The sequence below is a fragment of the Hyla sarda genome, chromosome 1 (assembly GCF_029499605.1).
Source record: "Hyla sarda isolate aHylSar1 chromosome 1, aHylSar1.hap1, whole genome shotgun sequence".
Taxonomy (NCBI): domain Eukaryota; kingdom Metazoa; phylum Chordata; class Amphibia; order Anura; family Hylidae; genus Hyla; species Hyla sarda.
The window spans coordinates 26,121,339-26,134,653 of record NC_079189.1 but is presented as its reverse complement, the minus strand read 5'-3'; the positions used below and the strand labels follow the sequence as shown (position 1 = coordinate 26,134,653).

At 44.4% G+C, this 13,315-nt stretch overlaps 1 protein-coding gene across 2 annotated transcripts in view; it reads left to right on the top strand.

Moving 5' to 3' along the window:
• GFRA4 (GDNF family receptor alpha 4) overlaps positions 1 to 13,315 on the top strand; it is a 435,063-nt gene that overhangs the window by 309,633 nt on the left and 112,115 nt on the right. The window contains exons 1-2 of one of the 2 annotated variants that reach the window (XM_056553312.1): positions 3,140 to 3,179; positions 9,532 to 9,609. In XM_056553312.1, coding sequence (XP_056409287.1) covers positions 3,155 to 3,179; positions 9,532 to 9,609 — 103 coding nt within the window. In that variant the 5' untranslated portion in view covers positions 3,140 to 3,154. Of the gene's footprint in view, positions 1 to 3,139; positions 3,180 to 9,531; positions 9,610 to 13,315 lie in introns of those variants that run through there. The other variant, XM_056553308.1, reaches the window with a different exon arrangement.

Sequence of the window (13,315 nt, the reverse complement as noted above, 5' to 3'; positions counted from 1 at the left end):
TTTCAGCAGTTCACTGCTTTGCTTAGACCAGGGCTGCTTTTGTGACGTAACAACAATTTTTGTGGTAATTGTCTTTGCTGCTCTCCGTTTCCTTTCTGCTTACATAGCAAACCCAGTACTCCAAAAGCATTCTTCTAGCCAAGCCCCCCTCATAGGCTATCTATAGTACTGTCCTGTAAATCATCCTCTGGTTTAGTGCCAGCCTGTTCAGTCCAGTATACTTTCTACAGCACTATGACATTTTTCCAGATATAGTTTATGTTTGTTTGGAGTTTGCAAACCAGGTATTATTGGGGGGGATAAAAACGGCTTTTGAGTCTTAAATGTCTAAAAAAAAAAAACAAGATCTGGCACTTAATTTTTACAAACATAAAATTGTGGAGATAAAATTTTACTGAATAGAAAATACCAGCCGGTTTATTGTCGAGTTCAATGGAACTTAACATGAAAATATATATACTTTATGGCCTAAAATACTGACCAAAATACTGTGTATGAACATAGCCTTACTCTGTATACACTCTGTCGGCTCATACGATCCCTGCACACGGCGGTCCAGCCCTTAACAATTGTGTTTATGTATTTTCTGCATATTTCTCCCCTTTTATTAATCCGCTGGAGAGATATCATGAGGCCGACATTTCCTTCTTCTCACCTGCGATTGCAATCTGGTCAAATCCGCACATTGTACGTGACCTAGCGCTCCCGCGCTCCCTTCTACCGATCCTTTGTGGGTAAGTATTAGAATGAATTCCTTTAAGGCTTAAGGTTATACTTATGCAGCAGACCCAATGTGCAGTGCGGTCCAGGCTTATACACAGGCAGTTAAAGAGAAATCTCACATTTTGATAAGGATTCTTATTAGGACAACGTTTGTTTGGCAAGGCCTATGTGAGAAATCCCGACCAAATCCTGAAGAGAAGGAGCAACTTTCTTAAGATGTGAAGATTCTTTTACCTGTTTACATCCATATTGCAGTAATCTTTGGAGTCCCATGGCAGATCAGTTACTGCCCCTTCTCAACAGAAGATGGCGATACTGAGCTCAGGATGAAGCCCCTCCCAAATATTATAAATGTGAAATTTGTGCTCCATTCTGAGATAGGATGCAACCCTTTTATTTAGAAGAACAAAATGTACCACGCATAACTTTGCAGCAGTATATGCATTAGGATGGGAAGGGCTGTTATAGGAGACGTCAGCTGGACTGGAGAGAGGCCTTTAACCCCTTAAGGACTCAGCCCATTTTGGCCTTAAGGACTCAGACAATTTAATTTTTACGTTTTCATTTTTTCCTCCTCGCCTTCTAAAAATCATAACTCTTTTATATTTTCATCCACAGACTAGTATGAGGGCTTGTTTTTTGCGCGACCAGTTGTCCTTTGTAATGACATAACTCATTATATCATAAAATGTATGGCGCAACCCAAAAAACACTATTTTTGTGGGGAAATTAAAACGAAAAACGCAATTTTGCTAATTTTGGAAGGTTTAGTTTTCACGCCGTACAATTTATGGTAAAAATGACGTGTGTTCTTTATTCTGAGGGTCAATCCTATTAAAATGATACCCATTATTACATACTTTTATATTATTGTTGCGCTTAAAAAAAATCACAAACTTTTTAACCAAATTAGTATATAAATTTTTTATTTTTCCGTATAAGCAGCGGTATGGGGGCTCATTTTTTGCGCCATGATCTGTACTTTTTTTTGATGCCACATTTGCATATAAAAAACTTTTAATACATTTTTTATAATTTTTTTTTTATAAAATGTATTAAAAAAGTAGGAATTTTGGACTTTTTTTTTTTTTCGTTCACGCCGTTAACCGTACGGGATCATTAACATTTTATTTTAATAGTTCGGACATTTGCGCACGCGGCGATACCAAATATGTCTATAAAAAAAATTACGCTTTTTGGGGGTAAAATAGGAAAAAACGGACGTTTTACTTTTTTATTGGGGGAGGGGATTTTTCACTTTTTTTTAACTTTTACTTTTAAATTTTTTTACATTTTTTTTTACACTTGAATAGTCCCCATAGGGGACTATCCATAGCAATACCATGATTGCTAATACTGATCTGTTCTATGTATAGGACATAGAACAGATCAGTGTCTTCGGTGATCTTCTGCTCTGGTCTGCTCGATCACAGACCAGAGCAGGAGACGCCGGGAGCCGGACGGAGGCAGGAGAGGGGACCTCCGTGCGGCATTATGAATGATCGGATCCCCGCAGCAGCGCTGCGGGCGATCCGATCATTCATTCAAATCGCGCACTGCCGCAGATGCCGGGATCTGTATTGATCCCGGCACCTGAGGGGTTAATGTCGGCCATTGCCGGCGGGTCCCTGGCTGCGATCAGCAGCCGGGATCAGCCGCGCATGACACGGGCATCGCTCCGATGCCCGCGGTTATGCTTAGGACGTAAATGTACGTCCTGGTGCGTTAAGTACCACCGCACCAGGACGTACATTTACGTCCTGCGTCCTTAAGGGGTTAAGTAGAATTCACCTCATGCGTTCTCCAGCCATTTCTCAGGATAAAGGGAAATACTGGCTTTTGGCCTGCCAGGTTTTCTGGGTTCCTTATACAGGCCATTATGCCCACCTACCGTATGTCAGCCCTAGAATGCCCAGATACCAATCTGATAATGTAAACAGGAATATAAATGTGGCCATTTTGGGGGTCACTATCTATAGCAGTATTTTGGCAGGTGGGCATTATGTGAGGCATTCTGTATAATGTTATTTTAGCACTACTCTATGTATGGTAATGTTTTAGATAGTAGCATACCTGTAGACTATACAGTATATAAGGCACTGTTTTTAGAAAGCACCATGTATACTCTATGGCAATAGTATGCTTAAAGGGGTTATTTAGGAATAGAAAAACACAGCTACTTTCTTTCAAAAACAGCTCCACATCTGTCTCCAGGTTGGGAGGGGTATTACAACTTGGCTCCATTCACTTCAATGGAACTGAGTTGCAGAACCACACCAACCTGGAGACAGATGGGGAGCTGTTTTTGAAAGAAATTAGCTGTGTTTTTCTATTCCTGGATAACCCCTTTAGCGTGTACAGTTCTATCTTAAGGACCAGCAGGTGTGGAACTAGTTTTGAAGCACTCCATGGTGGTATTTTGCCAGGCGCCATGGCAGCATTTTTGTGGACAATGTGTAAGGCACCTTTTTGGGGGATACTGTATCTGGGTGGTACTATTTTTAGGGACAGTGGGGGAGATTTATCAAAACCTGTGTAGAGGAAGAGTGGTGCAGTTGCCCATTGTGACCAATCAGATTGCTTCTTTCATTTTTTTCACAGCAATCTGGTTGCCATGGGCAACTGCACCACTTCCCCTCTACACAGGTTTTGATGAATCTCGCCCAGTGGGTGCACTTTTTTAGGGACACTGTTGTTGGTACTAATTTTAGGGGAGCGTGTGCAGCACTGTTTATTTGGACACTGTGTCTAGCACTTTTTTGGGGGGATTGCGTGTGTCATTATGTTTGGGGATACTGTGTGGGTGGCCCTATTTTTGGGGATAATTGGGGACATTTATCATGGTGTTTACCTTTTTTTTTTGTGTGTGTAAATTAGTCCCTAACAAAATCTGCAGCAAGCTGTACTGGGACTGTGTCTTTGGCGCTATTTTCTGGGATAATGTAGGGATAATGGGGGGACATTTTTCAAATCCAGTGTAGAGGAAGAGTGGTGCAGTTGCCCCTAGCAACCAATCAGATTGTGTCTTTCATTTTTAAAAACGAAAGAAGGAATCTGATTGGTTGCTATGGACAACTGCACCACTCTTCCTCTACACAAGTTTTAATAAATCCCCCTCAATGTGTGTTGGGCACTATTTTTGGAGACACTATACAGTGGTCCCTCAAGTGACAATATTAATTGGTTCCAGGACGACCATTGTATGTTGAAACCATTGTATGTTGAGACCATAACTCTATGGTAATTGGTTCTGAACCCCCAAAATGTCATCCAAAAATAGGAAAAAGGGAGGATTAAAGAAAAATAAGTAGATAACTAATATAGATAAAGCAAATCCTTATATATAAAAGTAAGAAAGATCTGCTGGGAGCTGTAAATCACTGTTTATGTCAGTGTTTCCCAAGCAGGGAGCCTCCAGCTGTTACAAAACTACAACTCCCAGCATGCCCGGACAGCCTTTGGCTGTCCGGGCATGCTGGGAGTTGTAGTTTTGCAACAGCTGGGGGCACCCTGCTTGGGAAACACTGGTCTATGTAGAGGAAAGGAACTTCTTAGGGGTCCTGTACAGTACGCAATGTCCTAAAAAAGTAACATGGAGTCGCCCTCACCTGGTGTCCAAAGGAGCAGGTAACCCTGGTACAGGTAAAGAGTACAGAACATGTAATACCTCCCTGTACTGTAGGGGGCGCTACCAGACACCAGGCAGTGCATACGCTTCAGTAATACAGTTGATTTACCAGTGAATGTCCATTCTGATTGGTCAGATCTTTCAGCCATGGACACGTTTCACAAATCTGGACTGTCTGTAGTATTGTATGTTGAGTCTGGTTTCAACTTACAATGGTCCAGAAAAGACCATTGTATGTTGAAACTATTGTATGTTGAGGGCATTGTAAGTTGAAGGGTTCACTGTATAGCCTTTTTTTTTGGTGGACTGTGTTTGGCACTATTTTTGGCCATACCATATGTATGGTAATAATATTTATAAGGAACAGTGTGCAGCACTATTTATGGGGGTACTATGTGTATGGCACTTTATAGGCAGAGTTTTATGGGAGAAGATGTGGCACTTTTCGTTAGGAAGTTTTATTTTTCCGTACTGTGTGGCGGTATGATTTATGCACTTCATTATGAGGCCACTGACTGTATCTAGCAGATGGTTGCTTGCCTAAGGATGCATGCCCACGTACATTATATATCCATGCCGTACACCCGCATGGACCGGAGATGCTTATAACAGTGCATTTGCCTTCAGAGGCTAAGAGAGTTCATTGGGAAAACAGACACCGGAGACCACTGCTTTTCTGTATTGAACATACTAGAGATGAGCGAACTTACAGTAAATTCGATTCGTCACGAACTTCTCGGCTCGGCAGTTGATGACTTTTCCTGCGTCAATTAGTTCAGCCTTCAGGTGCTCCGGTGGGCTGGAAAAGGTGGATACAGTCCTAGGAAAGAGTCTGTATCCACCTTTTCCAGCCCACCGGAGCACCGGAAAGCTGAACAAATTTATGCAGGAAAAGTCATCAACTGCCGAGCCGAGAAGTTCGTGACGAATGGAATTTACTGTAAGTTCGCTCATCTCTAGAACATACCCTAGTGAAATTCTAAACCTTCCATACAGGGAACAGCTGGGGCAGTGTCATTTTAGGGGAAGAAAAAAAAACTGCAGCAAGGAAATCAATGCCTGGAGCAGGTAATGGGTCCGTCCTTCTATCTACGACACGTTGAGTAAGTGGATTCATAAAACAGGACAAAAACTATATGGAGCATAGAGAGGAGGCTTGGCAGGCATTATACGCTCCCATGCTTGAAAGTCACATTTGTGGGAAGCTGGATATGTGACTCCAATATTAGACAGAAGCTTTTAGCTTATACATTGTCAGAGGAGAATCGCGGTTTTGTGGTTATCAAGACGACACCATATTTAACTCAGAGCTGAGCAAGGTGACCAGAGCCCTGGCATTGACTAGTTCACATCATTTGCAAAAATGCTAAATAAATGGCTTATATATAAGATGATGTTAAAGAAGCACTCTGAGAAAAGGATTATGTTTTAGTTTTTTTGCTTAAGATAGGCTATTATTAGAGAATAATGTAGAGGTTCTTCTCTATGCCCTGTACTTACCTGTTTTAGCTGATGTGGCAGGCATGGGATTTCCAGCCATACTTTTTCCCAAAAAAATAGAAATTATTTTTCATTCTGCTTACACTTCCCATCAATAGGGTTTGCTCGCGAATATTAGAGATGAGCGAACTTACAGTAAATTCGATTCGTCACGAACTTCTCGGCTCGGCAGTTGATGACTTCTCCTGCATAAATGAGTTCAGCTTTCCGTTGCTCCGGTGGGCTGGAAAAGGTGGATACAGTCCTAGGAAAGAGTCTCCTAGGACTGTATCCACCTTTTCCAGCCCACCGGAGCACCGGAAAGCTGAACTAATTTATGCAGGAAAAGGCATCAACTGCCGAGCCGAGAAGTTCGTGACGAATCGAATTTACTGTAAGTTCGCTCATCTCTAATGCCGACAAATACATAGCAGGGGGCTGCCATAAGATGTAAATATTGCCGCAAATGTTACCCTCATAAGAATTCTTATCATAAAGACACTTTATCCTTTATCCCAACATGTTTTCTACTAAATTAATGAGGGTTTACCAGGGGACATTAAAAAAAAAAGGATCAAAAATAGATATAAATATATGAAGTAGACAGATACCGTGGTATGATGCAAAGTGCCAAAAAGAAAACATGTGCAAAGATAATATCATGGTCCACAATAGGACTGTTCACTCAGGTACCCCGTGGTATATAAGAAAATAATGAATTGAAAGAGGGAGCCACGACGATGAACACTGATGTCTGGTGTAACTGACATGAAGACACCAAGTCCCTAATCCCAACGTGTTTCCCACTAAATTAGTGGGCTTCACTAGGGGACATAAAACGGGATTTAAAAAAACATCAATAAATCAAGCAAAGAAATACTAGAGTGCCAAAAAGATAACATGTGCAAACAGGTAAATAACACAGTTCACAATAGTACAATTAATCCCTAATCTAATCATCTAATCCCTAATCCCAATGTGTTTCCCCCCTAAATTAGCCAGGCTCATCAGGGGACATAATAATAATTAAGATGTTAAAGGGGTATTCCAGGCAAAAACTTTTTTTATATATATCAACTGGCTCCGGAAAGTTAAACAGATTTGTAAATTACTTCTATTAAAAAATCTTAATCCATCCAATAGTTATTAGCTTCTGAAGTTGAGTTGCTGTTTTCTGTCTAACTGCTTTCTGATGACTCACGTCCCGGGAGCGGTCCAGCTCCTATGGGGATATTCTCCCATCATGCAAGGGATATTCTCCCATCATGCACAGCTCCCGTGACGTGACATCATCATTGAGCAGTTAGACAGAAAACTTCAGAAGCTAATAACTATTGGAAGGATTAAGATTTTTTAATAGAAGTAATTTACAAATCTGTTTAACTTTACGGAGCCAGTTGATATATATATAAAAAAAAGTTTTTGCCTGGAATACCCCTTTAAAGAGGGAGCCATGATGCTCAGTAGAGATTGTCTATTATAGCTGTAGTAATAATTGAGTCTTCCATAGAGTGAGGACAAATGGCATCTTATTATTTTCTATATATGCCCTTCTCTATAAGTATATACCCCCTGTACATAATGTACAAAATCTAGATTTCTGTATACTTTGTCTTCACAGTCAGACAACGAGACAGGCATTTCCCATCCAACCGGTTTGTACTGTGGCCACAAAACCCATCAGCAGACATCCCAGCCCCTGCGTCTAAGGCTGGGCAGCCCCTTTCCCAGTTTTTAATTAATCACCATAAATTTGAATGCCTTATTTTATTGAATACATCTGCGTCCCGTGCTGAGTATTTTAGGCTTGCGGCTCATTGTAACTCGTGACCCTGCTGTGTGCGCTTGTATATAACCCTGCGGTGCCGAACAAGGAAAGTATATATATTTCAGCTTCATTTTATCCTTTTCAGTGCTCCAACAGTACGTTTAGCTCTAAAGAATACCTGAAAGCGCTGGTGTGTTCCAAATAGCACTTTGTCTAACAACAAAAAAGACTGCGCTCTTCTATTTGCAAAAAAAAAAAAATTGCATCTTTTTCAATGTCGACCGAAATTACGCCGGGAGATAATGGCTTGGTACGTCAATCCGCTCTGTTTAATTCATTCCATGCCATTAGCTGGCCAACTTGTAAGGAAAAAAAGATGTATATGAAAAGAATTTTATATATATATATATATATATATATATATATATATATATACACACATACTCGAGTAAAAGCCGAGTTTTTCAGCACGATTTTTCGTGCTGAAAACGCCCCCCTCGGCTTATACTCGAGTGAACTGTGAGGAGGGGCTTAGCTGTGAGGGCTTAGCTGTGAGGGGATGGTCCGGGCCATCTATGCTGCAGGGACCGTCCGGTGGGGAGGGTTAGTCGTTCCGGGCTGTCCATCTTCATCGGGAGGCCCTCTTCTCCGCTCCGGGCCAGCCCCGAACTAGTGACGTTGCAATGACGCCACTGCGCAGGGACGTTCATGCGCAGGGACGTCACTGCGCGTTGTCGTTTAGGCAACGTCACTAGTCTGTGGCCGGCCCGGAGCGGAGAAGAGGGCCTGCCGGTGAAGATGGACAGCCCGGAACGACTAACCCTCCCCACCGGACGGTCCCTGCAGCATACATGGCCAAAGATGGACGTCCCGGACCAGCTCACCCCTCCTTGCCACCGAGAAACTGGGGAGGTGAGTAGAAAACAAAAGGGGGGTCTGGATGATGACGATGGCTGTCCGGGCATGCTGGGAGTTGTAGTTTTGCAACATCTGGAGATCCGCAGGTTGAAGACCACTGAAAGGGATTGCCAGGCGGTGATGATGGTGGGGTGATGATGATGAGGGTGATAATGATGGGGGTGATGATGACGGGGGTGTTAATGACGGGGGTCTGGATGATGACATGGGGGGATGATGACATGGGGGGGATGATGTATTTCTCACCCTAGGCTTATAGTTGAGTCAATAACTTTTTTTTCCTAGATTTTTGGGGTAAAATTAGGGGCCTCGGCTTATATTCGGAACGGCTAATACTCGAGTATATACGTTATATACATTAATTAATTAATTAAATATATATATATATATATCAGAAAGAATGCATATAAATATTAAATATAGATCCACGCAGCCCTCCAGGTAAGGTGAAAAAAGTGCAAAAATGCATTACATCATAATGTGCAAAAACAGCTTGAAAAAGACTCAGGAGTGAGTTGAAACGTTGTTGTTTTTGCACAATATGATGTCATAAACCTTAGTCCTTTTTTTTAATCTTACCTGGACTGCTACAGTGAACATTGGACCTACTCCTTAATTTAGCTTGCACACGCACTTTGGACTACGGTATATGCCTTTTAGGAGTGCTGCTGCTTTCCCTTTCCTTTCCCTTTCCTTTGTATATTTTTGTTGTGTGTGTGTGTGCTACTGGTATCTTTTTGAGATATATATATATATGTATATGAGAAAAAATATATATATAGATATATTAGTAAAAAAAAAATGTGTGTGTGTGTATATGTATATATATAAGAAAAAAAAATAGAAAATATATATATATATATATTATTTACAAAACATTAATATTTGTATATATTAAAAATTTTTATACCAAAATAATAAAATAAAAAATATTTATTATAACGTAAATTTTTTCCTTCTCTCTTACAAAAAAATTTTAAATTTTCACTTATTTTCCCCTTTTCTCTTATTCCAGCTACAAGCAGTGGCCAACGGAGCAACAGAAGAAAAACAGCATCGGAAATCTCCACGAGCACCAGACAAAAGACAAAAGGTTTCTATATGGATCTATGTAACTAATTGTATCTTTAAGCTGTAAAGTGTTTCTTAAGAAACAAAAACAAAAAAAAAACTTGCAATTGTTTGGAGTGAATAGGGAAATCAATGTCTTGAGTCTCGGGAGGTAGCGTTCTCTCTCTATTCTCGGGATGCGAACACATGGGGGGGGGGGTTGGGTTGAGAAAAAATTGAGTATTTACAGTGTCGGTAAAGAAATTTCACATAAGGGCTCGGTGAATAGAAAATATAATGACTTCTCTCTGCAAACCTATTATCTCTGTAGTGCATTAGAGTATAATCTTTGCAACATGTGTCATGAATAGCCGCGTAGAAGCTCGCCAATCTATATGTTTATCACCGTTCGCCGCGTTACTTTCCATCTGGCTGCTGTCAAAGAGTCCCCGGGCCGTCCGCACTCCATCCCCAGTCCGTCTCCTGTGACATTTATAATACGCCATAGCGCCTTCCCTGGCTGGGTAAACAGGCTACTTACTAATTCCGTAAAAGCAACCTGGAACGTGCAGATAAGCAGCCGCCTTTCCAGATAAAGATATACGTTTCAGCCTGCATGCATCAAATAAAAAAAAGTGAAAAAACAAAAAATTTAAATGAGAAAAAATATATATACATTTTGCCAAAACAGGTTCGTGATGAACAGAATCGGCTATGAAGTCAGAATAATTTTAAATGAGGATGTGCTGTGAGGACACCCGTCTGGCAGCGAGTGCATTCCTCTTTTTTTTTTTTTTTTCTTTTCTGTAATTTTTTATTTAGTTCTGGCAATGTGCATAAATTTACAGCACAAAAAGGTTAAAACGGATTCATAAGGAGATTGAGGAGGCAGAACGCTGGTCTCAGATATAGCAGCAGCGAGTGGGCTGCCAGGAGTGGATTTGGGGGACTCGATTTTTGAGGGCGGCCTGAGGGGATGAATGGCGCGTTGCGAATGTAGAGACATGCAAATGGAAAAGTTCTACATAGTTTACATATCATGGATGTTACACTTAAAAGGTTAAGTAATGTTAGGGCTTTGTTCACATGGATGTTGTAGTTACAGCGCCTGACGAATCTGTCACATGACAGATACCGGTGGTGCCCCGACAGACCCAATGGACTCATAATTAGGTCTCTAGGGTTATATTTCGACTAGAAAAACAGTACTGCACGCAGAATTTTTTTTTTTGAAAATGTAATAGAATTCCATCATGGATGGATTTGGCCTTTCACATGCCAGTCACATGACATTAATGCAGAATAATGGAATCAGGATCAGTACAGGACAAGTAATGTACAGTGATTCCACCCCTTACATTATACATACAGTATCTCCCACAGGGCTGCCATCTGAAATTTCGGGGCCCCTTACACAGCTCAAGGCCTGGGCCCCCCACAGCTCAAAGCCCCCCCCCCCCCCGCACCTCTCCTCATCACTACTATAACACCCCCCCACCTCTCCTCATCACTACTATAACACCCCCCCCCGCCTCTCATCACCCCCATAAAACCTGCACCTCTCATCACCCCCCTGCACCTCTAATGACCTCCCCTGCACCTCTCATCACCCCCATAACCCCCCCTGCACCTCTTATCACCCCATAACCCCCCCTGCACCTCTTATCACCGCCCATAAGCCATCTGCACCTCTTATCACCCACATAACACCCCTGCACCTCTCATCACCCCCATAACCCCCCCCTGCACCTCTCATCGCATCACCCCCATAACCCCCCTGGACCTCTTATCACTCCCATAACCCCCCCTGCACCTCTCATCACCCCCATAACCCCCTTGCACCTCTCATCACCCCAATAACCTCCCTGCACCTCTCATCACCCCCATAACCCCCCCCCCCCTGGACCTCTTATCACTCCCATAACCCCCCCTGCACCTCTCATCACCCCCATAACCCCCTTGCACCTCTCATCACCCCCATAACCCCCCTGCACCTCTCATCACCCCCATAACCCCCTTGCACCTCTCATCACCCCCATAACCCCCCTGCACCTCTCATCACCCCCCTGCACCTCTTCTTATCACCCCCATAACCCCCCTGCACCTCTCATCGCCCCCATAACCCCCCCTGCACCTCTCATCATCCCCATAACCCCCATGCACCTCTCATCACCCCCATAACCCCCCTGCACCTCTCATCACCCCCATAACCCCCCTGCACCTCTCATCACCCCATAACCCCCTCTGCACCTCTCATCACCCCCATAACCCCCCCTGTACCTCTCATCACCCCCATAACCCCCCCTGTACCTCTCATCACCCCATAACACCCCTGCACCTCTCATCACCCCCATAACCCCCCTGTACCTCTCATCACCCCCATAACCCCCCTGCACCTCTCATCACCCCATAACCCCCCTGCACCTCTTATCACCCCATAACCCCCCCCTGCACCTCTTATCACCGCCCATAACCCATCTGCACCTCTTATCACCCCCATAACCCCCCTGCACCTCTCATCACCCCCATAACCCCCCTGCACCTCTCATCACATCACCCCCATAACCCCCCCTGGACCTCTTATCACTCCCATAACCCCCCCTGCACCTCTCATCACCCCCATAACCCCCTTGCACCTCTCATCACCCCCATAACCCCCCTGCACCTCTCATCACCCCCATAACCCCCCTGCACCTCTCATCACCCCCCTGCACCTCTTCTTATCACCCCCATAACCCCCCTGCACCTCTCATCGCCCCCATAACCCACCTGCACCTCTCATCATCCCCATAACCCCCATGCACCTCTCATCACCCCCATAACCCCCCTGCACCTCTCATCACCCCCATAACCCCCCTGCACCTCTCATCACCCCCATAACCCCCCTGCACCTCTCATCACCCCCATAACCCCCCTGCACCTCTCATCACCCCCATAACCCCCCTGCACCTCTCATCACCCCCATAACCCCCTCTGCACCTCTCATCACCCCCATAACCCCCCCTGTACCTCTCATCACCCCCATAACACCCCTGCACCTCTCATCACCCCCATAACCCCCCCTGTACCTCTCATCACCCCCATAACCCCCCTGCACCTCTCATCACCCCATAACCCCCCTGCACCTCTCATCACCCCCATAACCCCCCCCTGCACCTCTCATCACCCATAACCCCCCCTGTACCTCTCATCACCCCCATAACCCCCCCTGTACCTCTCATCACCCCCATAACACCCCTGCACTTCTCATCACCCCCATAACCCCCCTGAACCTCTTCTTATCACCCCCATAACCCCCCTGCACCTCTCATCACCCCCATAACCCCCTCTGCACCTCTCATCACCCCCATAACCCCCACATGCACCTCTTATCACCCCCATAACCCCCATGCACCTCTCTTCACCCCCATTAACCCCCTGCACCTCTCATCACCCCCATAACCCCCCTTGCACCTCTCATCACCCCCATAACCCCCCCCACTGCACCTCTCATCACCCCCATAACACCCCTGCACCTCTCATCACCCCCACAACCCCCTGCACCTCTTATCATTCCCATAACCCCCCTGCACCTCTCATCACCCCCCCCCCCGCACCTCTTATAACCCCCATAACCCACCCGCATCTCTCATCACCCCCCATAACCCCCACATGCACCTTTTATCACTCCCCATAACCCCCCACCTCTTATCACCCCCATAAATCCTCCCACCTCTCATCATCCCCATAACACTCTACCCCCCCCCCCC